The 9418-nt window shown below is 26.8% G+C and overlaps 1 protein-coding gene across 2 annotated transcripts; it reads left to right on the forward strand.

The window, feature by feature from the left end:
• Positions 1-3256: 3256 nt before the first annotated feature.
• On the forward strand, positions 3257-9418 carry LOC126669449 (indole-3-acetate O-methyltransferase 1). 2 transcript variants are annotated; one of them, XM_050362916.2, is made up of 4 exons: positions 3257-3396; positions 5217-5639; positions 6605-6880; positions 8852-9418. In XM_050362916.2, exons 1-4 carry the CDS (start codon positions 3286-3288, stop codon positions 9203-9205), a joined length of 1164 nt encoding a protein of 387 aa, XP_050218873.1. In that variant the 5' UTR covers positions 3257-3285; the 3' UTR covers positions 9206-9418. The 2 variants fall into 2 exon arrangements, with proteins under 2 accessions (XP_050218873.1, XP_050218871.1); XM_050362914.2 differs by lacking the exon at positions 3257-3396 and adding an exon at positions 4716-4891.

The following is a 9418-nucleotide window of genomic DNA, read 5'->3' on the forward strand; positions in this document are numbered from 1 at the left end:
ACACAAATTTTAAAAATTCAGAATTGATTTGAAAAGTTTGAAATTGCAAAAAATTAAAAGCTGGTGTATTAAGATTTTTATAATTGGAAATTCGTGAAATACACTAAAAATTATATTTTTTTAAAAAAGTCAGTCTTTTTTTAATATTATCACAGTATAGTAAATTTATATATGTTATAATATCGTTAAAAAGACAAAACTTATTTTATCATTATTGAAATGTAAACAAATATATACATGTACAAGAAGTTATATTATGTAATTATTTGACTAAATTTCAATATTTTTTTATTTTTCTAGAAGATTAAATGGATAAAAGTTAAATAATTGTATTTTTGAGAAGGTTAATGGGTAAAAATTAAAAGTTTGAAGGTGCAATAGGAAAATAAAATAAGTTCAGGGGTCAAATAGAATAAAATAGTGTAGTTCGGGGGTTCAATAGAACAAGTTATGCATTTTAATTATCCTTCACGCGCTTCAACGCGTTTGAAAACACGCGTTTTTGCCACGTTGGATGAAAAAGGTCAGATCGGCAAAAAAATTACAATTGACGGGTTAAATAGAACAAAAAATAAAGTTAAGAGGTCCAATAGAATATCAAATTAGTTTAAGAGTCTCAGAGAATAAAAGTGTATAGTTTAAGGGTCAAATGATGTATTAAGCCCTATTATAATAGTTAATGTAAAAAAGGGTTAGGTACATAACAAACTCAACCTTGATTTCTGGGATGATGGCTAAATTAATAAAATTTAAACAAACTAATTAAACTAAGCATCATAATTAGCTTTTAGTCCATAGATCTCCCTCCCTCTTTAATCACCATTACCCCATGACATTGCCCTCTAACAGTTACTATAAAATAGAAAATTATAACTTTAATTATCTCATAATATATAGTATGGTGCAAATAATTATAAGATCTTAAAAAAAGATAGCGGAATAAAAAATACTGTGAAACACACTATCTTAACTAGGTTGATATTTTCTTAACATCTGCAATTTTAAGAGTTAATTAATTATCCCCCGTCCATTTTAATAAGTCTTACTTTAAATTTTAATACCTTTTAATTTAAACTTTATTGTTTGACTATTTTTATTACTTTAATATTTAAACAATATTCACAAGATATTTAATTATTAAGTAGAATCATAAACCAATTAACAAGAAAATAAAATAAAATATATAAACGCATAAATTCATGTTTTTAAAAAGTGAAAAGAGTCAGATAAGCCCCTAACGTTTATCCTATGGGTTAAATTGGTCCTCAATATTTGAAAAGGCTCAACTAGGACTATTAACGTTTTTAAATTGTATCATTTAAGCCCTCCTTAGGTGTCCTCGTTGATACGATTTAACAAACGTTAGGATCCTGGAGAGTTTAGATGATACAATTTAAAAAATTTAAGGATTTATCTGACCTTTTTCGAACGTTGAAAGCCTATTTAATCCGTAGGCTAAACGTTAAAAGCTTATTTGATTTTTTTCTTTTTTAAATCGTATGTAAAACAAAATATGATTTTTTTAAATGAAATGATAGAAGTATATTATATTTTGATAGCGGTTTTTTCTTTTGTATTGTAATGACAAAAATAACAAATTAATCAATACTATATAGTCTGAACATTTTAGATTTGATTTTATTAAAAAAAAACATTTTAGATTTGATTTTCTCTTTTTATTCTTCATGAAAACAATTAATCTAAAAAGAAAAGGTTATAATATTGGGTGCTTATTGGTCTCAACTGTTGTGACGACACCTCCTAATCATTAACTTTTTCAAAATAAAATAAGAAAGAAACATAATTATCATCTTTTGCTTGACAATATTTATTAGAGTGATTGTCCATATTAAGTGCTAATTAGGATTATTAGTTAAAAATTTCCATATATTTTATGAGAGTATAACTAATATCTGCCAAAGAATCCAAAGACTATTAATTTGCAAAATATTGTCTCTTCGTATAGTAAAGATACAAGCTTGGTATTTTGAACATATATATTACTAATTTGAATAGTTAAACTGAAAAAATGTTTTTATTTTTTATTAATTATAATTGTTTAATTAATACTATTACTATTATCATCATTGATAGTTATTTTATTTAACAAAACTTTTGACAGTAAATTTAATTTTTAAATATTTAAATTTAACTTCAAAAAATGATTAACTTTTTAAAATATACAATTATACTAAAAGTATTTAATTAATTAATTTAAGAGTACTATAAAAAAGTCAATAAAATCTAAAAAGTAATTAATTTATTAATTTCAAACTTATATATAAAATAAATTTTATTTATTTTTATGGATGGATAAAGTATGTAAAATATATATGTATAACAAAGTTAGTATATTTCTACCGTCCCATTTAAAAACTATATTTATTTTATATAAAAATTTGAAATTATATATAGCAAAAATACATTTGGTAAACATTATTATTGTTTCAATCTAATTGGAATAATTGATAATTATATAATATATTCATTAAAAAAAACTTTATAATATATTCCACTGTAAGGATTGCTTGTTTGCTCATTTCAGGAATGTTGGACCATGCTTTTCAAGCCATTTTCTTTTGTTTGACTTTCTTTAGCCTGTTTATTTGTATACATATACAAAATCTTAACATCTTTTAATCTGTAATGAAAGTTATAGATATAAATTAAGTTTAGAATAATAATTAATTAATACTTATCATGTTTAATCACGTAGTAGTTAGTACTTAATTACCCCATAATTTCATTTTCACTTATCTTCTTGTTCTACTTTTTTCTAGTATTTATATATAGTTATAAAGATAACACTAACTATATATTTCTAGACTTAGCTTAATTGTAGGCTATAAATTCAGTTTCGGATATATTTAGAGTGTCAAAGTAAGATTAATGTCTAGAACTACTTAATTAATCCTTTAATTAAATCTTTAGAAACAACAAATTAAGACTATACTCCACAAGTAAGCATATAGAGTCGGCAAATTTATAATTCCGGCGGTAATCAAGCCTAATTCATATATACTTTTTTGTTTTCTGTTTTTGTTGTTGCATGTTAGGCCCCATATGTGTGGATTTAATCTACACTTCATCATCCTAATTATGAAATTTGATTACTTTATTTAAGATTTTATTACTAACAAACTTTATTATAATTATTATCCTAACAAAATTACAAACACAACCTACTCCTTTTTACTATAAATTCAGCCCTACCCACTCTCTTCAACTATATTTTCTTTACATTTTTTCTCAAATTCTAACACATAATTATTAAACAAATTGTCTATGGCTCCTTCAGGAGACAATGTTGCTGTGTCTAATTTAAAACTTGAAAAATTGCTTTCTATGAAAGGTGGCAAGGGAGAATCTAGCTATGCCAATAACTCACAAGCTCAGGTTAATTAATTTCTACCGTTTTAATTCTAATTTAATTTTCTGCTCATCTCTATATTTTTTTTTTGATTTAATTTTCTTACTACACTTCCCCAAAGATTAGGTAGGTTAAAATTTCTGTATTTTCTATAAGTTTTTAAAATTTATGGGTTTTTATGATATTTTAGTTTCATTTAACTAAGATCCTCCTTATATAATGAGAGTTCAGTTATTTAACGAGCAGTAATGAGTTATCAAAATTTTAGATGAAAATAATATTTAACCTAATATTAGGAGGAGGATGTTAATTATTTTCTAAAAATTAGAGAAATTCTTAGGTAGAATCAGTCCATCACGTCATTCGTGAACTAATCCTATCACATAATGACACATTATTAAATTAATGGCAATCTTGTAATTTTACTATTCAAATGTGCAAATAAATAATAAACGAATTTACAAAATTGCCATCATTTTAATGATGTGTCATTATATTATAGGTTAGTCTACGAATGACGTGATAGACTGAATCTATCTAAGAATCTCTCCTAAAGATTATTACACCTATTAATTATAAATATATATATATATTTATTTATTTTAAATATATCATACCATATATATCTTTAGTTATTAAATTTCTTCGTCCTTTTATATATTAATTTGTTTGTCTTTTTTTATTAGATTTAATCAGTAATATTATCAATCATATCTATAATTAGTTAATAAATTTTAATTTATTTTTCCTTTTATATGTTAATCAAATATTTATCTTCTGTTTTCTATTTCCTAATTAGCTCTAAATATATATTAATTCATTTATTACTTTAATTTATATATTAATCAAATATCTACCTTATAGCTCTAAATCATTAATATTATCAATCATTACCCATATAGATTATCTTTATTAGTTGAACAATACTAATTTATTATTTAAATTATATTTATTCATTTTTATGTTAGACTAAATATTTCATTAAAAATTATATTTAATTTTTTTAACTGGCCGGAACTGAACCGGAACTATATATTTTTAGCAATAAAATACTTAATTCTATGCAAATTCAGTACAAATTAAGACTACTTTACTATAGTATGTAGCATAAATAGAGTGGGCAAATTTATAATTCCGGCGATAATTAATCCAGCCTAATTATTATATACTACTTTTTTTTAATTTGTTGTTGCATGTGTGGATTTAGTCTCAATTTGCGTTAACAAATTACTTCAATTAAAATTTAATTATAACAAACTTTTAATATAATTACCCTAATAAAGAAGATTACAAACATAACCTACTCCTGTTTTTTAACTATAAATTCAACCCTCTACCCATTGTCCTTTCTCCAACTATAAACTTGCATTACATTTTTCTCATTCTAACACATAAAATAAAACTAAAGCTATGGTTCCTTCAAGAGACAACGTTGTTGTGTCTAATTTGAAACTTGAGAAATTGCTTTCCATGAAAGGTGGTAAAGGAGAGTCTAGCTATGCTAATAACTCACAAGCTCAGGTTAATTTTTACCTTTTTAATTTATATATCATGTGTTTTTCTTCTTTTCGTGTAGTCGTATTATCGTTCCCTGTAAATTAAGTTAACATTATTTTTTTTAATTATTATTTTAAGACATTATGGTTCTCTTGATATTTTAGATCCATTAACTAGAACTGTTAATTTGTGAAGGAAAATATTGTCACAAAATTTTATGGCATCATTTTCTATCACAATTCCGTAGTAATTTATATAAAAAGAATTGTTACAAATTTGACAGTCATAAATTATTTGTTATTTTTAAAAACTTTGTGCGTGAACCCTAATTGAAGTATCTATAATGCAGGCAATACATGCTCGATCCATGCTTCATCTTCTTGAAGAAACCCTAGATAAGGTGCAACTCAACTCGTGGACTCACGAAGTTCCGTTTCAGGTTGTGGACTTAGGATGTTCATCTGGAAACAACACAATCTACATCGTTGATGTGATCATCAAGCACATGATCAAGCGATACGAGTCGTCCGGACTAGACCCGCCCGAGTTTTCGGCTTTTTTCTCCGATCTTTCGAGCAATGACTTCAACACTCTCTTTCAAGGCCTTCCACCTCTGGCTAATTATGGAGGAAGCATGGAAGAGTGTCTAGCTGCTAGTGGTCACCGGAACTATTTTGCGGCCGGAGTTCCGGGATCTTTTTATCGGAGACTTTTCCCGTCAAGATCGATTGATGTATTTCATTCTGCATTTTCCTTGCATTGGCTATCTCAGGTAATTAGTGTTTTTAACTTTGTTTTACCTTAATCTTTGCCTCATATATGTAGCCAACGTTGTATATACGAGTTTCTTAATTTCATGCAGTATTTAATAAATATTTATAGATTGCTAGGTTTCATAATTTATTATTTAAAAATGATCTAATTTTTAAAATAAAATCCACTTCTTTATGCAAGAAATTTATTGCACAATGAGATAATTTATGGGTAGCGTAGAAGAAAAATAATGTACATATATGTATAAAAACAGTAAATTGCTGTTAAATTGTATAGGTGAATATAATATTGCAAGTTAGAGTCAAAACACAGATTTAATTGCTTAGATGTGCCGGCCTTATTATGGAGACCAATTTGGATAAATAAATTGCTGATGGGTGTAAAAATTTGTTTATAAAGTAACTTTAAATTTGAAGTTATGTCAATTGAAGCATATGTTTTTGTTTTAAGCCATTTTTGGTTTGACCTACTTTCAAGTTATCTGAAACTCTTATATTTTCAAGATTGATACTTCTTGACTACCTAAATAATAATACTAGCTTAGCAACAGTTTCAAAATTATTATACTAATATATAAAACATTAAATTTTTTTAAATAATGAAAGTATTATAAATTAACTAGCTGCTGAAGATTTATAAGTAAAAGTAAATTTATCAGATTTAATATGAGTAAAGGATTATTTTGGTCTCTCAATTTATGATTTGAGGTCAAATAATTCATTCTCGTCCCTGCAAATAACGATAAATTTAGATCATTTCGGTTTCTCTGTATTTCATAATATATAGTTTTATCCTTAATTAATATAAAAATAAAACGTATAGTCCTTAATTGATTAAATAGCTGAGAGTGAGTTACTTGACTTTAAGCTACAAGTTTAAAAACCGAGTTGATTCTTTATTCGATTTAAAATAAAACAATGATTCACTTTTATGCATTTATGATCAAGTTGAGATGTATTATAGGTACCAGAAAGCGTGATAGAGAAGAGATCGAGTGCATATAACAAAGGAAAAGTGTTCATCCATGGCGCAACTGAGTCAACAGCGAGTGCATACAAGACTCAGTTTCAGTGTGACCTGGCAGCATTTCTCAGGGCAAGATCACAAGAAATCAAGAGAGGTGGGTCCATGTTTCTTGTCTGCTTGGGTCGAACTTCGCCGGACCCCACAGACCAAGGTGGGGCAGGCCTTTTGTTTGGGACCCACTATCAGGATGCTTGGGACGATCTTGTGCAAGAGGTAATTTAATTCATCATCATTTATTATCCTATACATTGATTTATTTTAAATTGTTCTTATTTTGAGAGTGAGTAATTGTACAGTACTATTTCCCATTTGGCAGACCATAAAGCAAAAGCAAATCAACATGTAGAAAATTGTATGATTATATCTAACCAAACCAAATATATGAACCTCTCAAAACAAAATTAGATATATGAATCAAATATAGGGACATTTTTGGTTTAGTTTAATATTATAAATTTTTAACTTGTTTGGTTCGTGTTGATTTGAACATAATAAATTCAGTTAAATTTTAGTGCAAATCGTAATAAAATAACAAAAACTGAATTTACTAGTTCAATTGCTCACTTTTGAATTTTTATTTTTGAAAGTTAATTTAGCTAAAAAAAACTCAATTTATTTCGATAAAAAATTATTCTAATCTTCTAATTTAAGACAAAAGATAAAAATGTCAAAGTTTACAATTTATGATTAAGAAAAGTTTATAATCTTTATCAATTTAAACTTGTAAAATGATATAAAATTAACAAATAGTAAATTTTTTGTTAAAATAATAAATTTGAAATTTTTTTACTACTTTATTAAATTGAGGGATGAAACTACCCTTTGACCTAATTATATACATAGACTAGTATAGTTCTCGAATAATAAGGCCTCATTATGAAATGTCATTGGTCATTACTAATCCTAGTCAAACTAAAACTCAACCGTTTGATGTCTTCCCATCACTGAAATCTAGCCATCCATTAAGTTGATCCCCTGTTTCGGCAGCATAATTAAATGTTCCCAAGTTGGTAGGACATATATGTTGATAAAATTTTGTGAAGCAGAAACATAATCATGCAAAACACCTTCTATGCGACTACCCAACAAAGTTACAATTCTATTTGATCATTTATTTATCAGATAACAATGAAACTGGTGGGCTAAAAATGGAGTACACATTTTTTATAGGTTATAGGTTCGGTTTAAATCAAATCTAATTAAAATTTAATACTTTTTTCAATTAAACCAAAAAAATTTAAGTGAAATATAGGTAAATAGAAATCAGAAAACACATCCGAACATCTCAACTAGTATGAATCGAATCAAAGTGAACTAGTTGAATTTGATTAATTTTTTATTCAATTAAAATTTTATTTTCAATTTGAAACAACAATAAACTGAAATATTTTAACTTTTAACTTCGATTTGATTATTCTATTTAATTTGATAATGTGTACATTACCAATTGTGCCAAAGTGGGCCAATTTGAAAATTTCTTAAACTTTTATAAAATAAGAATATCATTTTAACTATTATGAGAGTAACTTTTATTTTTATTATTATGTTGGACAACTAAGTACAACATACTTTAATCAGAAATTCACTGTGTAATTATGATAAGGTATTCATTCATATGTAGTTTTTTATGCATGTGATTTTATAAGAGTTGAAATTGAAAGTATCCCACTCTATCAATAATTTCATTTATAGTGGGTTTGTTTTGTGTGGGCTCATTTTTATAATTGAAACAATAGCTCATTGGATTTTAATATCATACTTACCCAACAAAAACTTTTCTTCTAAAAATTATCATTCTATAGAAAAATTGGTAATAGTAGAGTTAAATAAATGTTCACTAAGAATTAATTGAACCAACATATTCAGTTTATTTCAGTTTGATACTATAAAAGGTTTGGTTTTTGAGTTCTGTTCAATTTTAAACAAAACATTTATTGAAGTTTCAGAACAAATTGAACAGAAAAATCAGACCAAATTGATAGGTTCATTTAATAGATGCATGTCCTTATAAATTTGATTCGATTTTCAAAATTATTGACTTGGTTCGGTTTAGTTTGGTTCCAACTGAATGCAAATTCTAATTGTCCCCACATTGTACTCGATCTGAAAAAATTTAAATCCGATTCTCGTTTTCTATTATGATGATAAAATAAATTATCACTAATGTTGCAATAATAATGGCAGGGTCTAATAAATAGTGAAAAGCGTGACACTTTCAATATTCCGGTGTATGCACCAAGCCTACAAGATTTCAGAGAAGTGGTCGAAGCCAATGGCTCATTTCTCATAAACAAGCTCGAAGTATTTAAAGGAGGCAGCCCTCTAGTGGTCGATTGTCCGGACGATGCAGCCGAGGTGGGTCGGGCTTTAGCCACTAGCTGCCGGAGTGTTTCGGGAGTACTTGTGGATGCCCACATTGGCGATCGGCTAAGCGACGAGCTGTTTTTACGAGTAGAGCGCCGAGCATCAAGCCATGCTAAAGAGCTACTAGAAAAACTACAATTTTTTCATATAGTTGCATCACTTTCTTTTGCTTAATTGGTGAGAAAAAGAAAGTGTATGTACATTGAAAGAAAATATGAGAAAAAAAGTCCTAATGTTTCCCTCTTATTATGTTATATTTTCGAAGTATGAAAAAGAAAGTATTATATTGTACAAAAAGAGGAGGAAAAAATGTTGCTTTACTTTTACTAATTTCCTTTTGCTTTCTATATATACTTAATGGTTTTTGTGACTTTGTATACCCTTGAA

Source organism: Mercurialis annua, linkage group LG2, assembly GCF_937616625.2.
Source record: "Mercurialis annua linkage group LG2, ddMerAnnu1.2, whole genome shotgun sequence".
Taxonomy (NCBI): Eukaryota; Viridiplantae; Streptophyta; class Magnoliopsida; order Malpighiales; family Euphorbiaceae; genus Mercurialis; species Mercurialis annua.